General features: G+C 37.6%; 3 protein-coding genes across 5 annotated transcripts; 2 read left to right on the top strand and 1 right to left on the bottom strand.

The window, feature by feature from the left end:
• Positions 1-842: 842 nt before the first annotated feature.
• LOC108675480 (probable 28S ribosomal protein S10, mitochondrial) lies at positions 843-4,485 on the bottom strand. Its single transcript, XM_018163504.2, has 5 exons — positions 4,224-4,485; positions 3,326-3,459; positions 2,556-2,658; positions 2,159-2,269; positions 843-1,332 (listed from the first exon to the last, which is right to left on the bottom strand). Exons 1-5 carry the CDS (start codon positions 4,449-4,451, stop codon positions 1,234-1,236), a joined length of 675 nt encoding a protein of 224 aa, XP_018018993.1. The 5' UTR covers positions 4,452-4,485; the 3' UTR covers positions 843-1,233.
• A 5,915-nt stretch (positions 4,486-10,400) lies between these two features.
• Positions 10,401-16,916, top strand: LOC108675499 (NADH dehydrogenase [ubiquinone] iron-sulfur protein 3, mitochondrial). The gene is made up of 7 exons (XM_018163524.2): positions 10,401-10,524; positions 10,748-10,831; positions 12,131-12,222; positions 12,568-12,723; positions 13,457-13,549; positions 14,089-14,241; positions 15,927-16,916. Exons 1-7 carry the CDS (start codon positions 10,467-10,469, stop codon positions 16,083-16,085), a joined length of 795 nt encoding a protein of 264 aa, XP_018019013.1. The 5' UTR covers positions 10,401-10,466; the 3' UTR covers positions 16,086-16,916.
• A 1,393-nt stretch (positions 16,917-18,309) lies between these two features.
• On the top strand, positions 18,310-26,468 carry LOC108675482 (protein arginine methyltransferase NDUFAF7, mitochondrial). 3 transcript variants are annotated; one of them, XM_018163505.2, is made up of 9 exons: positions 18,310-18,589; positions 19,019-19,366; positions 19,873-20,006; positions 20,664-20,774; positions 22,765-22,873; positions 23,430-24,142; positions 24,697-24,840; positions 25,085-25,258; positions 25,994-26,468. In XM_018163505.2, exons 1-9 carry the CDS (start codon positions 18,511-18,513, stop codon positions 26,258-26,260), a joined length of 2,079 nt encoding a protein of 692 aa, XP_018018994.1. In that variant the 5' UTR covers positions 18,310-18,510; the 3' UTR covers positions 26,261-26,468. The 3 variants fall into 3 exon arrangements, with proteins under 3 accessions (XP_018018994.1, XP_047736233.1, XP_047736232.1); XM_047880277.1 differs by lacking the exons at positions 18,310-18,589; positions 19,019-19,366 and adding an exon at positions 19,422-19,450; XM_047880276.1 differs by lacking the exons at positions 18,310-18,589; positions 19,019-19,366 and adding an exon at positions 19,505-19,534.
• The last annotated feature ends 298 nt before the right edge of the window (positions 26,469-26,766 follow it).

Genomic DNA, 26,766 nt, shown 5'->3' with positions numbered 1-26,766 from the left:
CTCTGCTTCAATCCTGGTACTCTGAACCTTAACCACAACGTCAGAAATCTACAAGTAACAGTCATAACATTGCCATATTTCATATTTGTACGGTCGTCATTCATTGCTACGGTTGTGACTTAGCCGTGAGACAACGTTATAGACAAGACGTTCGACGATATTAACGCCAACAAAGAGAACATTCAAGATCGAGCATTGCACAATAATTATCATCGCTACTGTCATCCTAAGTAGTGGTACAGTCACGATCACCAACAGCAGATGTTCGGAAACGACCTTGGAGTAATATATCACTGACGATAAAGACCTCACCACTATTCAGATAAACGGTTGTTATAAAACAACCTACGGCCAGACTGACCGTGAGACGCGACGGCTATGGAGAACAACCGCGGACAGCGGGGATGCGTGTCTACGGCATCGTTGAGTAATAAGACAGTCGTACTACTCAACGGAACTGCAACGAATCAACGACGTTTCTGGTAATTTAGAAGTTTGAGTGACTTTCAACTTTGATTGTGTTTGGATTTTCTTTTTCCTGTGCTAGAGATTTTCGTTTACGTAGTATGTGACTTGAATTTTCCAAGTTAATATAAAACGTACCAGTGTTTCATTGCAATCCTCTCTCTGTACGATTATTGTAGTAACCTATTTAATACGAAAACTTATATACGTGAATACTCCGAGTAAAGCCTGAGACGCTACGGTCGTAACCAATCGTTTAAATTTCCCTAACCTATTCCGGGTTCGATGAATTAAAATTCAGCCAAAATGTAGAAATTCCTACGACTTTAATTTAAAACTAGTACTCAATTATGTTCTATTGTATTCATACTAGAGAATTTATTCACATTCTTTAATTACGGATCTCAAATTACACACATTTTGTACAGTTAATAGAGACGAGTTAGACTATATTGTCCCAGTGGCCAGTAAAAAAATTATCAGATGAAGGTGAAGTATTCAATTATGATTCTAAACAAGAGAAAAAATTGCAATAGACGCTGAAAAAAAACCTATTATATTTTACTTCTGGACAAAAAAATAATATAATATGCATGGATACGATTGGTCAAATAGCAATATTACGAGTAACAACTTTGTATGATTTCTCAACATCGCATACATGACTTCTAAACAATAATATCTACCTATGTATTACATTCCCACAAGTTGAACGTAATATATACGCACAGCACTAGCCAATCATTAATTACGCACAGCACTAGCAAATCATTTTTTGCCTCTAAAGCGGGGAGCCACAGGCGGGTTGTGAACGTCCTTGAGCTCCTGTTGAAGCTCACGGAGCTCCTTGTTGGGAACGTAGCGGATCTGTGGGCAAATTAATCGTCGTCAAATAACCATTATCTAAATAAAAGATTTTTAATGGCCTATATAAATAGGAGACGTTAACTAATTACTACTAGTAGTTAGTTGACGTCTGCTATTTATATAGGCCATTAAAAATCTCTTATTTAGACAATGGTTATTTGAACTACGTATTAAAACCATTCTCCGAATATCAGCCTTTAAATAAACCATTTCCTAAATAAAAGATGTTAAATGATCCATATCAATGGCAGACGTTAAATAACTAACTAGTATGTATTATAACCATTCTTCAAATATCAGCCTTTAAATAAACCATTTTCTAAATAAAATATAATTAATGATCTATATAAATGGCAGACGTTAAATAAATACTATGTATAATAACCATTCTCATAATATCAGCCTTTAAATACACATTCTCTAAATGAAGATTCTCTATTTTGAAGAATATAATTTAAGAATGAAATTCTTGACCACTTCATGCGACGTTCCTGAATTGAAAGTTCCATGCAAGTTACTATGAATGCTCTGTTGTTATGTGGATTTAAGTCGTGAATTCATTGCAAAGCCTATGCGGTAAAATTATCAGTATTAGTGCTGTACCTAGGAATGATTGTTAACCACTATCTTTAAGTAGGCAGTAAGTATATAAGTCAAAATTATTCATACCCCACTTCAATTAAAAGGTCCTCAAAATGTCCAAAATTATAAATAAATTTAAATTTGACAATATATACTGTAATCACATTATTCACCCCTACTTGAATTAAAAAATAGTTAAATGTCCAAAATTAAATAAAAATTAAATTTGACAATATATAGTGACCTTTTCAGCCTCTTCGGAGTGATGATCAACATAGAGCTCAACGCCTTCTGGGAGACCAGCCTGCAGCACCTCCAGCAGCACAGGCAGCACGAGGCTGGGCATCTCGCTCACCTTAACACAGCAATATCAACTCAAAACACAAATGTAACTGATAAGAAATAAGCAGAAAAAATACACTAATTGAGTGTTTTTTTAAGAATATCATTAATGTAATGTATAACATGGGACATAAACACTAACATTGTTTGGAATCTCGACCCATAATGTAATAATATTTTACCATAAAATTAGTTGTATGTAAAAAAAATAGCACCCCCAACAAGTAAACATCAAATTTCAGAGCACTAAGAAGAAAAAAAAGCAGTACCATCCTGATGCTCAAAATTCTTTACCTCACCTGGACTGTGCGTTCATAAATGTTGAGTTTGAAAGTGTCCTCTACTTTAGTGCTTTTGGGTTCAAAGCGTGTAATTTGCAGCTTCTTGCAAGGTGTGGCCCAGCTGAGATGAAAGGCATGTGAAAACTTACATCTGTTTCGGCTATTTCAATAATAAAAATTCCTACAATATGAATAATGCTCTTAGCTCTTCATTATTCACTGAAGAAAAGTTCCTACAACTATTTTAACATGGCATTTGGCTTCTCATTAATGAGAAAAGTCCTACAACGATTTGAATGCTGCTATTTGATTCTCATTATTCAATGAGCTAATTTCGAGCAACAAAGACAATTATTGAGGTTAATAAACATCAATATTACTGAGTAGGGGAAATAAAAAAAATTGAAACTATTCAAGTAAAAAAAAAATCAAGGAGCAAAGTTTTGAAAGCGACCTTATCTCTACAACCACATCTCAATTATTGGTTCAAGATTATCAACAACTATGATAATTGATTTTGCATTTAACAGATACCAATTTAGCAGCACCTGGTCAGTCTGCTGCTGCTGGGGGCTGCCCCTGCGCGTGTCGGCGGGAGCGAGTACGATACAGATTATTCTATCCCTATCCTCAAAATTTCGTGGATCAATTCACTGAAACATCTACTAATATCAAACATGCAGTGCTGCAAGAGTTAACTCGTACTTTACTTTAAAATATTAACAGAAGCACAGACAGTCATAATTTGCACTTCACAATACCAATAGACTGCACACACACAAACTTACGCATTTGAAACAACTAAATTCAGTCTCTCGGCAATCCTTGTAACCCAAGACTGGTAGCTTTGCAGTACTGAGTGGTCATAGCCTTTGACCTGGATGTTGACCAAAGGATAGTTGTAGGGTTTTGGCTCATGGCTCTGAAATACAACATTTTATCAATAATAAATCCATAATGGATATGAGAAATAAAATTATTCCCAACTTGACAGGAATTTGCTCAACACAAAAAATACCCAAGAGATGTGACTTAATTGAGGAGGATTTCAGTTCAAGGTAATTTATAGTTGCATGCGATTATTGAAAATCCTTTCACTCTTTAAAGAACTTCAAAAATGAATGAGAATTTTTTGAGAGCTAAGCCACTAGAATCCTCAATCACAATTTTTGAAATTCAATTTTTGTGAAATTAAACTCTAGAATTTCATCACGAGTAAACAAATTTTTCACAAACTGTTACCTAGTAACTACCCACATGTTGATAATATAAATGTTCCTTTGTTGTCTTCCAAATAGATAATATGCAATCTTCCATACTGAGGAAAAAAGTGAAATATTGTTGTTGTAAATAACATCAATGTTCATAATACAACTTGGGCTTAAACTTGCAGAATTCAAATAATTGAATAAGAAAAAGGTACACCTTACTTGCTACAATAGAAATCAAGCAGCATAACAACATAAAATGTTTTCAAGACAAAATTTGAAACTTAAACATACATACTATAATTAGAGTGAAGTATATTCCAATCTACTACTTAAGCTCAAAAGGCTAAAGTTGTCAAATTATATGCATAAATTCAGCAGTAATAAGTCAAAAAAACATGGTAATCTATTTACAATCTGACAATCATCATATTAAATTTAATCAAATGTTGATTTTTCTCAATTGAAGTTCACTTACTATCAGATATGGAGGTTCAGACCCAGAATGAAATCCGTGCTGTAAGGTTTTACCTAGTAAGCTAGTATTTAACTGGTTCAGGTAACAAAATTTCATTTCTTTGGATAAATAGGAATTGCTCATTCTGTGCATCATTTTTCTCTGATAATAAGGCTTATTCACCCATAAAATTCTACAAAGGTGCCTAAATTCTTGATTTAGAAAATTTTTTGTACAGCATAATGACATCTTGTACCTCTGAGGTTTGGAGTTTGGGTCCTGTTTAAAAAAAAAATAAGTACATTTCAAAATATAGGCAAAATTGAAAGTATTTGCAACAATGTAAATACCTACTCATTTATTATGTTAGATAATCACATACTCTATTCAACATATATATGATTATGTTTGCATATTTACATTGCATTTTTTGGCAATCTTGTCATCAACTATATTGACCTTTTAATAGCTAAAAACACATTTGCTTTTCAAAGATAATGAGATTACTAGACTGAGAATGAGAAATAGTAAATATCTCCAGACAAGAGTTTGCCTGATTGCATAACCAATTATGATGTTGCTATATCTGTGCATTTCACTGCTACTAAGCACCAAGCATTTGTCAAGAATGGAGCAGCTGATCTGAAGGCTTAGAGTGCCCATGACTTTATTAGACATGAATTGTGACAGCAGGGAATAATTTGTGCTCAACTCAGCCTTAATGAAAGACAGAAATTTTCAACTTTGATATTAGAAAATAATGAGCAAGTTTTCAAGAAGCCATTTAAAAAAAAATCTTTGAAGCATTCTATTTTAGCAACAGATGAAATTTTCTGCTCTGTTTAGATCATCAAAGCTCTTCTTGAAATCATGACTAACAGCCACTGAAGAATTGCAGTAGTATAAAAAAAAATATAAGACTTCAATGTACGTACAAGCCCTGAGAAGAGCCAGGTGCTAGTTGTGAATGGAGCAGTGGAGGATGTGGATTGTGGACAGAGTGTAGCAACAGGGAGAAAATGTGATTGGAATAAGATAAGTACAGGAAAGTGTGGCTGTTCCTGGGATTATGTATGGATAGGCTGTTATTGCATGGAATGATGGCAAGCTTGATAAGTTGGGAGGTTATACAGACTACAGAAATTCAGAATATGATAGCTAAACTGGCACTTGGGGCCCTTAGATGGACTGCAATTGAGGCATTGAGAGGAGATATGGGCCTCAAATGCCTCAAGTGTGAATGCACAAACATACAGGTGGAATTAAAGAAGAGTAGATATCCATTTCATGTGCAATAGAGGTGAAAGAGAAATGAAGGAATACCTGATGATGGAGTGTGAACTTGTGAAGCATATGAAAGTGAAAGACTGGAAATTACATATTTGAGTGATACTGAATGAGAGAAGTGACTGGTGAGGGTGATGGCCTTATGTACGACAGTACGAGAGAATGGGTTATGGGATATGAATGGATGGCAATGATAGTGGGCCTGTCAGTGCTGTCACCTGGGCGCTGGGCCCTGGGGTAACTACTGCCATTGTGCCATGATGGATCGTGGTAGAAAAGTAGAATAATGGTAATAATAATAACATCAAAATATAAAGAGAAACAAAGTATTATCTAGCATTTGGGGAGCTAACAATATCTGTGTGACTGTGACAAATGTCCAAAACTACAGTGGGACCTAGGCTCCTAGCAATAACCAACAAAACACATAATTATATTGAAAGTATTCTCCCTCTTCTATCATTCCCTGTTTCTATTATTTCATTAACCTATTACAAAGTATCACTTTCATCTTAAACTTTACATGAACCATCTCTGCACTCTAAATCTGGCCCAAATTTCTTGAATCATGTATCTGGCTCCTCCTCCTCCTCCTTTCCCCTCCTTATGCAAAAAATTAATTTGTAAAATGAATGTGTGACTGTGACACATGGTAGCTACTAGCTAGCATATGAATAAAGTAGGTAATATTGACAGTAGGTAATATTGAACATGTATTATGCATAGATGTTAAGAATGCTAAGAATGCGGCGCAGTTGTTGCGAGACCGTGGGAAGCATCAAACGTTGGCGAGGGAAATTCCATTATAGGAATGTGGCGTTACTTCGAGGGTTAGGCTTAACAGTGCGCAACACTAGCGTATATAAGGACCTTAAAATTCGCGCCAAAGGGTTGGTTCTACGAAAGTCACGGTCATGAGCACAGTCTGCAACGGCCGCGGCCGTGAGGCCGGCGGTTTGTCGTTTTCGAACATTGACAGTCGCGACTCGTGAAAAACCTAGACTATCGAGGCAGCTACGAGTCCGGTGAGCACGTCAAGAAAATCAACATCAACACTACGGCTGCGACTCAGCCGTGAGACAGTGCAAGAGGGCCCCGAGTTGTACAACGATTATAACGCACATCATCAGAAGATTTAAGTTTTGAGCTCCACACCAAAATCATCAGTACGATACGGTCACAATTTCCATCAAGAAGAAGTGGTACGGTCACAGTCATCTTCAACCGCAATACGGCAACGAGCTTGGAATAATATCATCGACGAGTAAGACTACGCCACTATTCCGAAGTACGGTCATTGTAAAACAACCTAATTAATATGAAATGTAACAGTGTTTCATTACAACCCTCTCTTTGTATTTTCTTTGCCGTAACGCTTCCAAAAAGAGAACCTTTTCATCGTGCCAATTATCAAGTGCCACTCGGCAACCACCTGACAAAACTATAAGTAATGAATACCGGTATCTTGAACCTGAACCTGAACCTGATCGTAACGTAAATTTGGTGGAGTAATCACTCCGATTCACCCAACTTTAAAAGATATGAGACGAGAAGAAATTAAGAAACGTCTCTCTCTAATTATAATATTCTATAAAAATCCTTATTTAATCTGTAGCTAGGACTAAGCTAGCCAATAGGTACTAGGGCCTGACATCTGAGGATCCTTTTCAGTGTCACCAAGCTTCAAATCTAAATCCAAATTGAAAGAGTTTGATCAGTACAAGTTGTTAATTGGCTTATGGCTTTATTAAGTTAAGCTTCTGCTTAGAAAATTTCAACTCATTGTTGACATTAATTCCTAAATCTTTTTCAATTGTTGACTTTGACTTCATCACTCTGTTGTTGTTACAACCATGTATGATGTAAATTGTAAAGTGTAAACCACCCAAATGAAAATCTCCAAAAATAAAACATTTCAATTTGAAGGAACTAGATGAAAATACTTTTATGTTGATGAATCAGGCAGCATCAGCACTTTGGAGTTTGGCTGCCCGGCCCGTTTGCCGATCGTCAATAAAATAAAAACCATGAAATGCTCGCGCAGGTCATAAGCAAGAATTTTATAACTTGTAAGTTTGATGAACGCAAAACTAAAAAGCTCTATTAAATTCGCGCTAGACATCTGTGGCTCATGACTCATCCGCTCATATTTGTTTACAAAAAGGCCGTTTTTTACGGCCGGCAAGGCGAAAACATTACGTCATTATGTGCGTGCTGTAAAACACTGTACTGCTTTGCAAACGACCGCGACGCGTTTGGCGTCATAAACTCATAATATATGGATGGCATGGAGATCCTCGGTACGAACGTACGATCAACGGTAGAGGTCGCCTGCCGAAGACCACCACTGCCCTGGATGTAATGGACCATCATCTTGATCTTCTATTAGTTGACGGCGTGTTCCACCAGAGGCGATTCTCGCCGTAATCTGCTTATTTATTAAGTCTCAGGGCTGGAATCGATGAGTTTTGCCGATGAATTCTTCAACAGCTTTGCAGATGTGCGGCCAGGCAGGGCAGTTGGAGGTGTCTCCTCCCAGCAGTGAAGCAGTGCTGAGTGTAAGAACTCCATGTGAGTTTACTTGGCAACGCAGTTGCTCACGGGCTTCTTCAAACTCCGTGCAAGAGATGAGATAATGATGCGAGGTTTCTGGTGTGTTGCATGAGGGGCACAGCGGAGAGGGGGCTTGGCGGATTTGGTAGAGGGCCTTGTTCAGCGGAGCTGTGCCAAGGCGGAGTCTTGCAAAGAGTGTCTCATTTATAGCTTCTTTATGGATATTATTTTATTTGAGTTTTGGCTGGAAGGCAATGTGAGCTGGGCAATCAGGTCTTCTGTTGAGTAGCTTAGTATGGACTTGTCTTCCATATCAGTCAGGTCAAATACCACTTCTCCTTGGTAAAGGGGTGGGGTTTTGGGAATGCGGATAGTATATTTTATGCCATTGTGCTCATGGGTATGCTCTGAATTGGTAAATCGGTTTAAATTAGTAGCAGGTACTTTACCAGTGATTAAGGTGCCTTTGGCATTGCAATGCAGGCTGTCTGGTTCAATGAGCTGCAGCGCTGGCCAGTTCTTGAAGGTTTGGGCAAAAAAATTGAAGGGTAATGATTTTTTGTCTTCTCTCATCAGTAAGCATGTAGTTTGGGTAGGCTTGTCTGCTTGTGCTGTTGACTGTGAGCTATTGGTTGAAGAAGTTTCGGTCGGGTGGGTAGGTTTGGCTAGAAGTCTTGGCTTTTTGCTTCTTGCCGGCCGGCCAATCACTGGCGAGTCTGAAGGGAAGCCATCGAAGTCAGTTAGATCGGTCGTGGATTCACTGAAAAGTTTTTCTGGTCTTCCAGATGATGACTCCGCCATGCTTCTTGCTTTCACACCAGTTTCTATCAGTTCTCAAACAAAAACAGAAGAGATTTGAATTGGTTCTGGTTTTTGCGCACTTTGATTTTCAGGATTTGGACTTTTCAAAACTTTGGCACAACACGTCTTATCACCAAGAACGATCGATGGAAAAAACCTGGACCATCATGATTCCTGCCTTCCGGAAAGTAGCCTTCAACACTTCAAGCCGTCCGTATCTAGGCCGTATAAGCGAACTAAGCTCCGCCGTACCATTTATTCTCGTATATCAGTCTTTCAAACTCATCGATATTTTAGGACGAGTAATTTCCATAGCAGGTTTTCTAGGAATAAGTTTGTCAAATCGGAATTATTTATTTGTATCATTTATTGACAGTTGGTTCATGCTAGCTTTGATGGAATTTTTTGGTCGGCTTCGATTTTAATTAGTGCGATATTTCCATAAATCTGAACGGATCTTAACCTGATTAAAAACGATGCCATTTATTGACATGACGCTCCTGCAATAATAATAATAATAATAACAGTTTCAGTGTTATTAGGCCTTAGGCCTGTCGCCGATTCTTAACATCACAGAACATTCACAGCATTTTGCGGTCTCGAACTCGCAACTCACTGCTACAATTCTGCTGTGCTTAACCGCCCGGCCTCCTTGCCGATTCTGACCAGAAACTTGCGCACATAGCTGGGATCGAACCCGCGCCTCTCTGCGCCAATCTTGGTACTCTGAACTTTAACCACTGGGCCACCCTGCAAGCGCTATCAAAATTTTTTTGTCCGTTACGATTTTAATTGGCGCACTAAACGCTAAGTTGTAGCAGGTTTGCCACGCATTAATTTTCCAAATCGAAACCAATCATGACCTAACAATGAAGCTATTAATTCACAATACAGTCCTGCTAGCGTTGTCGGAATTATTTTTCGTCCGCTTCGTTTTCATGTAGGACCTTGCAGAACGCTAAATTTTGGCCCCTTTCCTACGCCTAACTAACTTAGCGTGGAGCGCACTACATTTACGTTAGCGCTAACTGGCGTTTATTGTGAATAAATCTTGGCAACTATAGTAGCATCACTAGCATGGTATAGCGGTTATTTTACCGTATGTGAGCTGGCATTAAAACTTGCAAACACATTAGATTTGTGGAAATTGTCGTACTGGCAAGTCATTTTTCTGTATTTTTTTTTATTTTTAGGCATGAATGATTTAATTCCTCAATCGCACGTTCAAATGAATTAGAATAAACAATTGTGCATTGTATTAGAATAAACAATTTATAAAGTAGTTCCTTTCTTAATTTAAGTCAACTAAAAGTGTTCTCCAGTCACATCAGTTGAATCTATTGACTACAGGATCAAGCTAGTCCAAGCTGTCGTACACGCAATATGTAACCTATACCTAGTTTCTTGAACATGTAATTAGTTACATGATATTTCCTTAGTTCTCAACCCCAATGAAACTACCACATGCTTGTTGCCCAGCTTTGAGTCATTCATCAACACAAAATATCGATTTGTCCATTGTCACTTGAGCACTTCCCATTGTGCACTTTCAAGTGCGACCTATTATCTCTTCACCACTGCAGTCTGCACCAGTACTCCGGTAACATCTGACAACGGGTCGAGATGGCTGCTTGTGCCCGTCGATTAGCGGTGTCTATGACAAAATATACTTCAAACCATGGTATGTTAGATTATATAATTAGAATTTAATGATCAGTTGCTAATTTATCTATGAAATGAAGTTCAACGAGGTCTCGTCTCCTCTCGAGAAAATAGTAAGGCTAATCTCAATTTAAGAGCAAAAAACTAGAAACTCGTACAAACAAAAATTTTTGTCCTTCCTCGTTACGTTACGTTATATTTTTAAGAAGTTATTTTATTCTCTTTCATCAAACATGTTTCAGGGATTTTCCGGTCCATGGTACCGCGGGCGGCAGGTGTTGGAGCCTTCAGAACTTCTTCAACAACGTCTCAGACTGATCTCCATCGTAAGTCGTAAGACTCACAGTCGCAATAAATAGGTAGCCTAATGACTAAGCTTATTACCTAATCTAAAACTATAAAATAAACTATTAAAAATGCATCATAATAATCAGACTTTGATACATAAGTATCAGATACAGAATGATTATGTCCCAATTTAGTTTTGATAAACAATTTAAATAGGTATCTATCAAACAAGAGACGTCCAAACAATTCTACATATAACAAAGAGGTACTAGGTACAAATCAATTGAGACATTTTTTCCACTTTTGATCCTCCTTTTCATTTATAGTCAGTCACCTCACACCTGGCTGCCTGTCAGAGCACTGTATCTGAGGAAAGCTTTCCGCCTTGGGCAGTTGGGTGGAAAGCTTTTTTTATATGTGAACTTCCATTCTTAGAATTCCATCCTGCCCGGGTCCTCACAAGAGTCAAGGCAAAGCCATGTACTAAGTAAACAAAAGACATTGGCCTACAATAACAATAGTTCAACCAACAAGAAATTTGAATTTTTCCCAAAATTAAAATATGTTGTGAAGTCAAAATTTAAGTTGTTAAATGCACAAAAAATATTAAAAATGTATGTTTCCACATTGATTTTAATGTGGTTAACATTGAAAAACTTTAAAGTATATTTATATCATGTATATTTGTTAAATATATTATTATTTGTCTATATAAGTCACTCAAAACAAAAAATAGCTACAATTTCTCTCTCCAGAATGTGGTAATGATATGATGGGAAATTGGGAACTAACTTCAAGTAAGTTAGCTGAACCATTCTGTATGATCAATGCCATTTCCTTAATGTATTGTTGCATTATTTTATATTTATAAATGAAAACTGTTGTATGATAATCTAAGAGCCTTAGCTTGTTAACTAGTCTAACTGCATAGTTTGCAATAATCTTCTTTCTATCATCAATGATACCATGTGCCATGATGACACATTGCCCTCCATTTGTCATGTTGTTGTACAAATAGCCACAAAATTAACACACATTCCACTAGTCCCCCACTTTTTAAAGAGTTTCACATCAGTAAAGGTACCTGGTAGGTTCATTTGAGTTTTGTATTAGGTATTATAGTGTCAAAATCACTGTTATATCTGTCAACACCTGATTCACCTTCCATTGGCTAGACATCACTAATTCAAATCTTTCTGCCCAGTCTGTCAAAATTCTAAAAAACTTTTTAGTTTGCTCCTATGGATTGTTTTGTGAAAATGAATTTTCATTAGAATCATTTAGTATATTCTACACTTTGATGTATGTGTATCTAAACTTCTTTATATCTTGTGCAGCTACCATTCGGCCTGTGAATGCTGTAGAGCGAACTACAGTTTCTGAGTATGGCCAGTATGTGGCTGAGTGCCTTCCAAAATATGTTCAACAGGTGACAAAATGTAGTTTTCATGCTCTTTAAATTTTTTGCAAAGTGCCCGTTAACAAATGCTTCAATTTCTAAAATTTTCAATCTCTGAATCGTTGAATTGTTACAACACTATTTTCATTCTGTTTGCATAGAAATTTAAAAAGATATTTCAATCATATAAGGATAAATATTGTTGAAAATCATGCTTCACAATCACCACAAACAAAATTATGTTTATTCCATCTGTTAGTTAGCTTTTCATGATAATCTTGATGAAAACAAAGAAAAGAACCAGTCTTGTAAATGTAAATTATATTTACAATCATCTGCTCAATCCATCTCAAGTTTATTTCCCAATTTTATCAGGTTCAAGTCTCTGCTGGCAATGAGCTGGAGATTTTAATTGCACCTGAAGGCGTGATACCTGTGCTCACGTTCCTGCGTGACCACATCAATGCTCAGTACACGTGCATTACTGACCTGTGTGGCATGGACGTGCCTACCAGGGAGTACAGGTTTGAGGTTAGTTCTTAACAAGGATCATTTTAATGGCAATATATATCTCATGTTAATAGTAGCGATATATAACCCTTTTTGTAGAAGCTGCCCCACCTGCAAGTACAGATATGAGGATAGTTCCACATGAGGATCTTTAATAATAATAATTACATCATGATAATAGTGATATATAAGCCTCTGTGTGTGAACAACACCACCTGCAAGCGCAGGTTTGAGGTTAGTTCTTCATGAGGATCATGTGAATATTGATACGACACCTTGAGGATAATGTCAATATTGAAATCTAATTTTTTGTGTCAGAGCAGCAACACCAGCAATTATATACGAATTTGAGGTTAGTTACTCGTGATGATCCTGTTAATTTCTTAATAACAAGGATCAGTTAATAGTGATATCCTTTGTGCCTGACCAGTAACTTTTGAGACTAGGTTTTTGGATTTGATAAGTATATTGAAAATTTTTAAGTACCAGAAAACTAAGGGGTAATGATTGAATAACTTGGTATTGTTTGACACCCGTTAGAGTTCAGATTTTAAGTTTATTGTATATACATAAATAGTGCTAATTTTTTAAACTTTTCAGTGAATTTGATTTTTCTCTTGGCGAAGTTATAACAGAAGTCAAAAGCCTTGAGATAATATAGAGGTAAACTCAATCTAGGCAAATTATAGTGTGTGTAAACTTTATGAACAACTTTAATTGATATTACCCCCTTAACAGTCTTTTTCTTTGTCAGGTGATCTACAATCTGTTGTCTGTGCGCTACAATACAAGAATCAGAGTCAAGACCTACACCGACGAGCTCACGCCCCTGGACTCTGCCTGCGAGGTGAGTTATCAGCATGTCCGTCTCACTGACTTTTCTGCAGTTAACTTTCATGTGCGTGACTTGCTGGCAGTTACTTTCATGTGCATGAATTTCTTGCAGTTACTTTCATGTGCATGAATTTCTTGCAGTTGACTTTCATGTGCGTGAGTTTCTTGCAGTTGACATTCATGTGTGTGACTTTCTTGCAGTTAACTTCCATGATGTACGTGACTTTCTTGCAGTTGACTTTCATGTGTGTGACTTTCTTGCAGTTAACTTCCATGATGTACGTGACTTTCTTGCAGTTGACTTTCATGTGTGTGACTTTCTTGCAGTTGACTTTCATGTGCATGAATTTCTTGCAGTTGCGCTCTTTCTGCTACGCCCTAAGATCTTGTGTAATAAAACTTACCCTTGTAGGCTCAGCCGCAGCATCTGCCTGCAAATGATACATTGATATCTACATTACAAGTGACACTTTCACACTCTAGATAAATTACAATTTCAAATAGCTTCAACATTCCTTGATATATATAATTGATTTCCTTGCGACCACTCAGGTATTCCAAGGCGCCAACTGGTATGAGCGGGAGGTGTGGGACATGTTCGGTGTTTACTTCTCGAACCACCCCGACCTCCGCAGGATCCTCACAGACTACGGGTTTGAAGGACATCCTTTCAGGAAGGACTTCCCGCTCACTGGTTATGTTGAGGTCTGTGGCGAGTACCTGAGATTTATTACATTTGATTATTTAAGACAAATTACTTCTATTGAGAAAATAGTGAATTTCATATGGTTTAGGTTACTCGTATCACTTTCTATGCAAGGGCTGTCTTTTAGAAGACTTTTAAAATATTCAGCGTCATAATTTGAGTAGAAAAATCTTTTACATATTTACTAGGCAAACTCAGATTTTTCCATCCTGACATAGGTAGTTTGATCCTAGCGACTTCTGAGCTCAGGATAAATCAAATAATTGCTGCATCGAATGATCACTATTGCAAAATTTAGTGTAATCTTCACATGACTGATTGGTCAACAAATATCACAATCAATCTTTATAGTCTTTATTTAGTGCTGTGATACATTTTTTCCTATTTTACCAATTTAGTCTCAGATTTTACGAAATTCCGATTCCTGTGCAATCTAAGCCCACGGCAGTCACAATGACTGCCATGCTAGTCACACTAGTATGGCAGTGACAATGGTTGCTATGCCAGTCACACTAGTATAGCAGTCGGGAATGACTGCCATGCTAGTAACACTAGTATAGCAGTCACAATGACTGCCTTGCTAGTCACACTAGTATAGCAGTCGGTAATTACTGCCATGCTAGTCACACTAATTTAGCAATCACGAATGACTGCCATGCTAGTCACACTATATTAGCAGTCGCGAATGACTGCCTTGATAGTCATACTAGTATAGCAGTCACAATGACTGCCATGCTAGTCACATTAATTTAGCAATCACGAATGACTGCAATGCTAGTCACACTATATTAGCAGTCGCGAATGACTGCCATGCTAGTCACACTAGTTTAGCAGTCGCGAATGACTGCCATGCTAGTCACACTATATTTCTGTGATTGGTAGACCGAGTGTTGAGTGAAGAGTGAAAACACCGCTGAAATACAATGGGTTAATTGAGACGTCATTAAGTAGAATTTCATGAATAGCATGAATTTCTGCAGTGCTGGCATGTGCTGAGCTAGTCCATGGCTAACGAAATATTTGTAAAGAAGGTGATAGTTCACGGAAAATAACGTTGTTCTGTCTCGTTGTCTCTTGGACTTGACATTCTGAAATAAAGGAAAAAGTAAATTCCGTCCTTAGATTGAAGTCGTTTTTGTAAATGGAAATTTTCCTGTAATGCAATTTGTTGGAAGAAAGTTCGGTAACCTTGTTTCGCCTTGTAATTTTTAATATTGACGCCTTAAAATCGCAAGGAAGAAACCTCTGTTCATAAACTGAGAAGAGTTTTATTATTAAATTGACGTCTTATAGTAAAACAGGTGTCTGTCCCTGAACTGAGTTCGTTTTCATAAATAAATTTTTCTGCAGTGTTATTTGTTGACAAAATTTAGCATTATTTTTAAGTTGATTTATAAAATTGACGACCTTAAAACATGTAATCCATTGCTTTCCTTCGACTTAGATTGTTTTTGTAATGGAATTTCCCTACACTGTAATTCATTGACAGAAAATAACGCTGTTTTGTCTCATAAATTTTCAAAATTCAAGTCTTGAAACAAGCGGAATAGATTCCTGTCCTTTGACTGATATTATTTATTTAAAAGATACCCATTTCTTGTAAAAGAATTTCCCTACAATATAATTTGTTAACAGTGCAATATAATAACAATATAAATTATATAACAATATAATTTGTTAACAGTGCCGCTACGACGACGAGGAGAAGCGTGTGGTGATGGAGCCTGTGGAGCTGGCGCAGGAGTTCCGCAAGTTTGACCTCTCGGCGCCGTGGGAACAGTTCCCGCAGTTCAGGAAAGCTTTGGAGAAAGCTGAAGTGGACGAAGAAACCCAGCCTAAATAAAATAAATTGAAGGGTGCAATATGAAGTCGGCGGAAAACCCGTAGCTGAATAGACTAAATTAATGGATTCAGGATGAAATCGGCAGAAAACCCAGCCTAAATAAACTAAATTAATGGGTTTGTGATAAAATCGGCTTAAAACCAGTGGCTAAATATACTGAATTGTTGTGTTAAGTGAAATATGAAGGGATACCCGAGGCTAAATTGTTTAAATTACTGTGCTTGAGACTTGTTAAATAATTCACAGGCATCCTTCTTTTAAAATATGTCAGAGGACTTTCATTTCCTAGTGATTTATATCAAATTAGTTACACAAGGCAATTCAAGTTCGCTAAGCAATCACGATGAGCGATCCTCTTTCGTTTGTTGAAAGCAAATAATGAGAATTTACTGTGCCATTCATTATCTCAAATTAGAATATACATTATGTGAAAGAACTTGACGTGTTTTGCTTTGCGCTTGCGGCTGTTTTGGGGTAAATTGAATTTTGCTTGATATTTCGAAGATTTTTATATATCTCGATCATTTGCTGCAGCTGGAGCAGCATTGCTTTCCTAGACTCAGGACTATTACCAGAGGTGCACTTAGTTTGAAATTCTTCCAAGCATTACTATTCTCAAAAGTAAACTTTGTGACTTTTTTCACTTTGCGTATTAGATTGAAATATTAATCATTCGTTAACCCGTGCAGTGGATGGATAAATTTTCCAGTGGTGTTGAACGGAAAGTCTACCTTCTCTGCTCGGATGTTATTTCGGGTTTAAATGTATGAATCCGATGGTATCGGTTATGTTAAAGAAGCTATTTCTTGTAAATATAATTTATGTCGATCAGGCGCTTTGTTTGACCTAGTATGACTGAATTGCCAATGAATTTATTGCTTATGATTTTATCAAGAAAAATTTATTATTTTTTAATTATATCTCCCGAGCGGGGTGTTGGCGCAATTATTTTTGTAGCGTAACCATTTTTTTTTTATTTTTGTAGCTTAAAATGTTATGACTATAACCTTCAATTTGTTAGATATGATCTTATAAAAAGACAATTCGACCTTTTCCTTTAATGAATTCCCGCTAATTTTGTTATTTATTCTGCTATTACTGTATTCCACGTATTCCTTCCTCCATTCACTCGCAGTATTTATAATTTGAATTAGCAATTTTCAAATTGTTTTTTGGCGCCAGCACCAAGGGGCGTGACGACCCCTCGGGTACCGCAGTCCACACATCAATATTATTTATAAATATTTATATTATATTTATCGAATGTATTATATTAAAATTATGTTTATTGAATATATAATATTATTATATTTATTTTTACATTTATTAAATATATTAAAATATTGTCTTTATTATATATTAATAATAATAATTATATCAGGCCTAACGTATATCAAATAGATATATTCCCAGCACCTAAATGTAGTGCCAAACTTCGAAGTGCATTATCAAATATTTGGTGTAATGCGGCAGAAACTTTTCTTTTATGCAAGTTTATTGAAGATCAGAGTATGTTTTTAATTAATAATCTTCCTTTTTGTATTTTCAACGAGTCGAACAAAATTTCCAAAATTTCTTGCTGGCGCTGGGAGATCAAAAAGCAGGTTTCCAAATGACATTTAATGGAATGCGACGTTTCGAATATACAATTTTCATCATCAAGCATGTGAAGGATTTGCAACACTTGAAATTGAACTTTAGAAATTACAGTAGTACAAATCCGGGCAAACAAAGGGGCAGTAGTACAAAGTAGTATTGTGGATAGAGTTTTAAATCTGAAAAAAGTTTTGTTCGACTCATTGAAAAAACAAATAAGATTGTTATTGAAAAGCATGCTTGGGTTTTCAATGAAACTCGCATATGAAATATTTAGGCACCCTAGGCAAGGTAGCTATCCTTGGCTTTCAGATACATTAGCGAATATCTTCAAAATCGGTTAAAAAATAATGGATGGGGTCTTTTTTTAATTTATTCTTTTTTATAACTCCTTTGAGTTCGAACGTAAATGTATAAAGTTCATTCCTCGTAGCTCGCCTATCGTTTTCGTACAATAAATTTTATTTATTTTTACGGTTACCAACTTCCAATTATTTTTGGGATGAGCTTCCTAGTTACTTTTAGTGTAAGCAACTCCAAGTAAGTTCTCGAGTAACTTAGTATAAGTTACTCGAACGAACTGAAGCACCAAAAGTTGGCTACTCGACTTAGTAGTACATGGAAAACGAAATCGCAAAGTCGAGGATGTATTGTATTTCTCTTCTTTAGTGATAGCTATGATACATTGAATAACTGTAAAAAATCAATTGGAAAAAACGCGTCAAACATTTAAGTCTTTAAGACAGCGCATGATCAGCGATTAGGTTCTTATATAAGCTTTCCGGACGTTAGAACCTACTATCCCGTCGTAGAAACTAAGGACGTGGTGATGGTTCCAAGTTCTAGTATGTACGGCCGCGCGCTGCGATGTCGAGGTCTGGTCGCTTCTGCTGCTCGACTTCCGGCAGGTAAATGATATACTTTGCATGTTTTTTCTTCCACATATAATTTTTAGCGCGTTTTCTCATTTATGGAAAAAGCGCTATTGTGCTCGTCATGGCCGTCCGTCCGTCCGTGACCACGTTTTCGTCGACGAGAAAATGCGATCTGTCACTCACTGCAGTGAGTACTGATTTATATTTTTTAATCCAGATTGTTTAAAAACACAATGAAGGTGGAGAAATTGTATACCATCAACTTAAAATTAATATTACTTACGTGGAAATTAGGTATTTTAATCTCGATTCAACTATTATGTTCAAACGAGGTCAATAGTTATGTGATTCTCTGCATGTTAGGCATGGGCCTATTTCTTCAGTGCCGACACTTTTATTCTATTCTAAACCTAAACTCGTAATTAATATTAAATTGATGAATTGTCGATATTTCCATTGCAGTTGATGTCCCTGGAGTCAACCACAAGAATCGTAAATGGCTCTGCACTGGTCCAGTTACTCGCAATAACAGGACAAGCATCTATGGGAGTAATACAGAAAATTACAACCGTGATTGTAACTACACGAGTTATTCAAATGACACCTTGCGCTCTACACAGAAAATGTTCAAAAACAATAGAATATTGCTCAATATTTTAAATAATAATGGGCGGTGTATTATGCATAACCATTATCGATATCTGAGCACCATTGCTGGAAACACTGGCTTCACGAAACGGAGTTTCAGCAGCGAAGTCAGTGAAGAAACTCCGTTACTGAAGCAGCTAAAGGACCAGATACGCATGACAGGTACGGTACTGAAGCAGCTCAGGGACCAGATACGCATGACAGGTACGGTACTGAAGCAGCTCAGGGACCAGATACGCATGACAGGTACGGTACTGAAGCAGCTAAAGGGCCAGATACGCATGACGGGTACGGTACTGAAGCAACTAAAGGACCAGATACGCATGACAGGTACGGTACGTGTAGTTATTGATAGCCTACTGAAGCCACGTATCAGTTTCACATTATCTATTATCACAATATATCACTGTGCATATCATTTATAATATATCAGGATCCATCACAATATATAATTTTGTATATAATAATTGTTCATATCACGTATAATGTTGCTTATATACTATGTACTATATAATTGTGCATACTATACTATACACTAATTCATACTATATATACTAGTATACTATATATAGTATACTACTATATACTATACTATATATTATACTAATTGTGCTATATAATTCATAATTCATACTAAAAAATTATACATATGATGTATGATGTAACAGGACCCATCACCATCCACCAGTACATGCGCGCCATGTTGACCCACCCTAAAGGCGGCTACTACATGACGCGGGACAGGATGGGTCAGGCTGGGGACTTCATCACGTCCCCTGAGATATCGCAAATGTTTGGCGAGGTCTTTTTTTTATCTTTAACTATTTCTTTTACGATGCATTAACCGTCGGCTATGCTATTCGTACATTAAGGCCTGTTAATCAGAGTTAACATTTGTAGACAAATGGGTTCTTTGCTTTCGATATGGTATTCAACTGGGTCCTTTTTTCGATATTTTCAACTGGGTCCCTCTTTTTCGAATGGGTCAACCTTTTGCCTATGGATATTTTTATCATTTCCATTCGTACCTAGTGGACTGAAGCAATGAATTGTGCCTTGGAATTACAGAAAGAGGGGCTAATAGTGTTCAATTTTTCGTTTCAATTGCTTTTTGTCGTTTTTTAATTTAAGTTCAAAGATTATACGTATATCCCTCATCATTCTGCTTCCATCGTCTCGCTTTATTTTCAAAGCCACTCAAAACAATCAGAACCCTTCGTTATTTTGTAAGCTTGGAAGGCCGTAGAACCAACACACTGTTTATATAATATCAACACACTCTATAATGTCAACCTTCAACCTAATATTTAATATATATGTTATATATATCGTAATATCGAGTTAATATTTGATATAACGCGCGTGAGCTGCTGGGTGTATGGGTATACAGCGAAAATAATTAGTAAATGTACTTTTAATTAATTAATAATTAATTAATTAATGACATACCGCGCCCCAGCTGCTGGGGGTGTGGGTGTACAGCGAGTGGCACAGGATGGGGCGGACGGCGCCGCTGCTGCTCGTCGAGCTCGGGCCTGGCAGAGGCACGCTCATGCTGGACGTCTTGAGGGTCAGGGGGGACTTGGGTATTGTTGTGATAAATGATGATTTGGTGTGATAGTTATCATTTCTGGATGATTATAGTGCTTAATTATATTGTGGTGTGATAATTATCTCTTCCATTTGATTATAATAATTAATGATAATGTGGTGTGATAATTATCACTTCTGTATGATTATAGTGATTAATGATACTGTGGTGTGATAATTATCTCTTCCGTATTACTATAGTGATTATGCATGCAAGACGTCTTGAGAGCGAGTGATAAGTTTGTTATCATTACAATGATGATATTCTGGTGTGATAATTATGACTTCCGTATGATTACAATAATGATACTGGGGTGTGATTATTATGACTTCCGTATGATTATAATAATGGTATAGTATAGTAACTTCGGCATTGAAGAATAGGCCTGGATAGGCCTGTCGCCGATTCTTGTACTTTTCTTGACTAGACTAGCCTTTTGATCAGATCTTTTCAACGGACGGTAGATTTAAAATCGCTTCTAGATATCAGTTGTTCCGTAGGGTACGAGGCATTTTAAGACTAAACATATGCTCATGCATGGCCTTGTCAAGTCTGTTCTTGAAAACGTTCATACTCGGAGCGTCAACAATATCTTCAGGGAGGCTGTTCCACATGTCAGTGACTCGAAGCGAGAAGAAATGTTGTCGCGTGGAGAAGTTGCACCGCAGTTTTTTTAATTTATAGCTGTGGCCCCTGGTGTTGGTTCTAGTTTCAAATTCTAGTAATTCTTCTGGGACCTTGTACAAACCATGAGCATACTTGTATACTTCAATGAGGTCACCACGCAATCGACGATAACGTCGATTCAATCTTTCTTCATAATGTTCCGTTAATGCTGACACGTTGTCTTCTGCCTACTAGGAAATTCCTGATCCATTGGAGTACATTTCCCTCTATTCCCAAAGAATTAACTTTACGCAACAGTCGCTCATGCGGAACACTATCAATTGCCTTGGCAAAATCGAGGTACAGTGCATCCACGGGCTCCCTTTCGTCCAACAGACGAGTCCAATTATTCAAGGTAGACAGGAGATTAGTGGTGCATGATCTGCCAGCAATAAAGCCATGCCGACAGTCTGATAGAAGATGGTGAACAGTCAAGTGATCGATAATCCTATCCCTCTCAACCGATTCCATCACCTTACACACAACACTTGTGAGACTTACAGGACGGTAGTTACCGGGGTTACTTCTGTCACCTTTTTTGAACAGGGGTGTCACTTGGGCTTCTTTCCAGTCGGCCGGCAAAGTCCCTTCGTTTAAGGCTTTTCGAAAGAATACTGTTAAAGGGCCGGCCAGGACGGTTGCTAATTCGTTGAGTAATCTAGGGATGGAAACCGTCTGATCCAGATGACTTGTTGGGATTCAGGGAGACCAGGCGCTTGAGAACCTCCTCTTCATGTATCTCAAAACTAGTTAACTTTGAGCCTACTGGTCGCTCCTCAATAGCTGGAATACTGTGCAAGTCCTCATCTGTGAAGACGCTGCTAAAGAACTGATTTAGAACATTGGCCTTGCCCTCGTCAGAAGATATCTTCCGTTGATTTACATTCAAATCAGCAAAACCGTTCTTTGTCTTACACTTCGAACTAGCATACAAGAAGAAGGCTTTCGGGTTCTTTTTCGAGTTTCTGGCAACGTCTTTAATGATACTGTGGTATGATAATTATCTCTTCCGTATGATTATAATAATTAATGATACTGCGGAATGACAATTATAACATTTGCTGGCAGATATTTTTTTTTTTATATCCTACGAAACACTTTAATTCCCATATTCGCTTCAAAATAAAATTATCTCAAAATATTTCATATCAATTTTAAATTATAGGTCATAGAACTGCTTGTCTGCAGCTGGTTTTCACTATGTCTTATGACCACGTGCAATCCGTCTTAATTAATCGCAGAGCCAAAATTGCTAGTTTTTAAAATATATATTGTAATAGAATATTTATTATTCTTGTCTCAGAGTTTAGGGCGTCTAGGCGTGTCAGGCACGGCACTAGAGGTTCACCTCGTCGAGGTCTCCCCCCACTACCGCCTCCTACAGCAGCGCGCGCTCTGCCCCCAGCCTCAGGGTGTGTATGAGTACGGTCACATCTAACTTTTTTACGTTTTTTTTATACGTTGGTTTTGTTTCTGTGATTTTAAAATTTTATTTTATTAGTTACTGTGTTTTTCAGGTTTCGAAGTTCTTTAGTTATTACTATTTTCTTAAGTTTCTCCATTTTTCGTTTTTGTGATTGTTATTTCTAGGTTTTTTTCGATATTTTATATGTATGACTTTTTTAGTGTCTAATTTTTAATAGTTTTTAGGTTATTTTTTGGGTGGGGGCTATGTTTTCGAATTTAGATTTTTTTAAAGTTTCTACATTTTTAACTGGGGCATTTTTCAATTTCTACTTTTTTAGTTTATGCTTTTCGACTGTCAAGGTTTTTAGAGTTTTTAAGTTTTTTAGTTCTACACATTTTTAGTTTCCCCTTTTTTTGGGGGGGTCTATATTACTTAAATTATTATGTATATATCATTCATTACATGAAAGCTTCTAATTGTACCTGAGACTTCGTATTCAAATGCATCCGCTAAACCAGAAAAGCTCATAACTGATATCTAACACAAAAATTTATATCCAGATAACAATCCGTCCTCCGAAGAGTTCCCAAGTATCGGGGAAGAACCTCCAGTCTACTCCCCTCCGTCCCCCTTCCCCAGCTACACCCCGTCCGGTTCCGCGGTTTTCTGGCACGAAACTCTGGACTCCGTACCGTCCGGTTTTTCAATGTTTTTGGCACATGAATTTTTCGACGTTCTTCCCATCCACAAACTCGTCAAGACTGACGATGGGGAATGGCGGGAAGTGCTAATTGATATCAACGGGGATGTGGGCTATGGTGGATATGGGAAAGCTGGGGAATCATCACACGACGTGGGGGATGATAGTGTTGAATCATCAAACGACGTGGGGAATGATAGTGTTGAATCATCAAACGACGTGGGGAATGATAGTGTTGAATCATCAAACGACGTGGGGAATGATATTGTTGAATCATCTTCCGACGTGCAAAGTGATATTTCTGAATCATCGGCAGACGTTCTCGACAATAATTTAAAAGACAGTCAAGGATCACTTACTGGTTCGAAGATTAAAAACGAAAATAATGAATCAGTTGAAAGTATGAAGGTGAATAACGAAGATAAGAAGTCTGTTGACTATAATGAAAATAATGATGATTCAGTTAAGGGTATTAATGTTAATGAAGACGATGTTAACTCATCGGTAGCAGAGTTACCGCTCCGCTACATACTCTCCAGAGCTGCCACGCCGGCGTCTAAGCTCTACGCCCAGGTGCGTTGTGCTGTCCGTGATTTTGTATTCGAATTTTCGTACATGAATCTAAATAAGCGGATTGTGTTATCATTTTAATGCAACAAAAACGCAGGTAATATGCTAAATTTCTGGGAAATATTCATTCTGAATTCAGTTCCATTCTGCCTCTTTTCACTATTTCAAGTTCTGAGTTAAAGTGATTTTATAAAATGACTTTGATCTCTTTACTTTCTTTAATTACTTAAAATATAAATATAATATTAGTTATATCAGCCTAATGGGATTTTATTTAGAGGTTATTTCCTGCTTAAAATATAATATATTACTCCGTGCTTCACCCGGCACAAGTCAAAACGATTGTGTTACGTTACCGGTATGTGGCGTTCCCTTATGATTATGTTATGTCCTTATGTCTTAACATAATCATAATGCTGATATAACATGCATACCTATTATTTAATATTTCATAACATGCATTATTATTTCCCTTATATCATTACATGACATAATGATTATGTTATGTCCTCTTACGAATGTGTTACGTTATGCGACGTAATCTTATTCCCTCTAAGGACTTGGACGGCCGCGACACGGCGGAGGTCTGCCCTGACGCGGCGCTGGTAGTCAAGGCTGTAGCTGAGCGCATCACTGCGAAGGGCGGCGCCCTTTTGGTGGTCGACTATGGGCATACAGGCACCCGGGGGGACACTTTCAGGGTGCGTGGTGCTGTGGGGTGCGTGGTGCTGTGGAGTGCGTGGTGCTGTGGGGTGCGTGGTGCTGTGGGGTGCGTGGTGCTGTGGGGTGCGTGGTGCTGTGGGGTACGTGGTGCTGTGGGGTGGGTGGTGCTGTTAGGTGCTTAGAGCTGTGAGGTGCTTAGAGCTGTGAGGTGCTTAGAGCTGTGGGGTGCTTAGAGCTGTGGGGTACGTACTCCCACACACCCTAAACCCACTACCTCCTCAGGCCTTCCGAGCCCACCGGCAGCAGCACCCGCTGTGGGCGCCTGGTACCGCAGACCTCACCGCAGACGTGGACTTCTCGCTGCTGAAGAAGGCGCTACCGGAGACCGCCATGTCTGTTGGCCCCGTCTCACAGGCCACGTTCCTCAAGAACCTGGGCATTGAGCTCCGACTCATGGTGGGTACCCATATTTCGGTATGGTTATTTTTATAATAATAATAAAGCGGTTTCAGTGTTTATTGTACCGTTGGGCCTGTCGCCGATTCTTAACATTGCAGAACATCCACAGCTTGTTGCGGGCTTGAACTCGTAAGTCGTAACTCAGTGCTTCAAATTTTCTTTGCTTAACTGCCCGGCATTCTTGCCGATTTTGACCAGAAACTGGCGCACAGAGCTGGGTTCGAACCCGCAACTCTCTGCTCCAATCTTGGCACTCTGAACTTTGATCACTGGGCTGCCCTCCCCGTTATTATTCGGAATTTAAAGTATTTATTCATGGGATTAGTATTCAATACTGGTCGAACTGCCAACTGCAACTTTACTCGGTACGATAATTATGTTGAAAATTTGTGCAGACTGACAAGGGTTAATGTTGTGATAGGTATTTGCTCTTACTTCTTATTGCCTTCTCAAAATCCTGATTCTCAATTTCAGCATTTACCTATTTTTAATTCCCGATTATTTTGAAACCCTTTGAACATAATACTATACAAGCATGAGGCATTTTACAACACGGATTTTATTAATACGTCTGCATTAATTGCCTACGTAATGCAAATGTAACTTATTGCCCCAAGATATTAGTTGATATATAGATTTTCTTTTATTCAATTCGAAATTACTTAGTACATTTTAGCGTTTACTACTTCAGGAAATTTTCAAGCTTTACTTTTTGCATTTTCCGAAAATCAGAAATTACTACAAGGAGCCAAGTCTGTGGAAGAGCACCGGCATCTTGTGTCCGGATACCGACGCCTTGTGGATGACCTTGGCAAGTCTTTTTCAGTTTTCGCCGTCTACCCAAAAGTCATTGAGAAAATTTTACAAAGGTATCCGTCTCCGGGATTCTGGAGACCAATTGACCAGGGCTGGTCCCTCCAAGAATCCGCAAAAATCACAGAGATTAAGAAGAAAATGTTGGAGGCTGTTGACGAAAATCAGGTAGAGCCTAAAAAGTAGACTAATTTGTAGGAATTCAAGGTATGGGCAAACTTTGTTATAAATTTTATTATTTTAAAACTTTCATGCTCTGTATGAGACTTCAAACTTCTGTGTTGTTTCCAATCCAAAATCAACCTGTATTTATATCATGAAATTAATCGATTATGTAAAATTTGTAGCAAACTCTTATCTAACATTTTATTGGCAATGAAGTGGGAAGAATGTGCGACTGCATTTTTATTTACCCCCTCGCCACTGATAGAAAATGTTTACTGTAAGATGACACCTTCTAAATTATCAAATATTTAAAGTGTGGTCTTGGCGCTACAAATTCGTATACGCTGATGATCACCGAACAATTTTTACATATTTGTTATAAAAAATTCGTTCAGATAAGATTGAAAAGTATGAAATAATTATTGATCTACTGTAATATTTCTATGTACGAATTTTTAGAAGTTGAACTGCGAAGCTGGAACGCAATTTACTTTGTTTATGTAAACAGCTGTTGAAATTTCAAACAG

Source organism: Hyalella azteca, unplaced genomic scaffold, assembly GCF_000764305.2.
Source record: "Hyalella azteca isolate HAZT.00-mixed unplaced genomic scaffold, Hazt_2.0.2 contig5114, whole genome shotgun sequence".
Classification (NCBI taxonomy): Eukaryota; Metazoa; Arthropoda; class Malacostraca; order Amphipoda; family Hyalellidae; genus Hyalella; species Hyalella azteca.
Note: the sequence above shows the minus strand (reverse complement) of the source record. Positions and strands in the feature narration are given on the sequence as shown.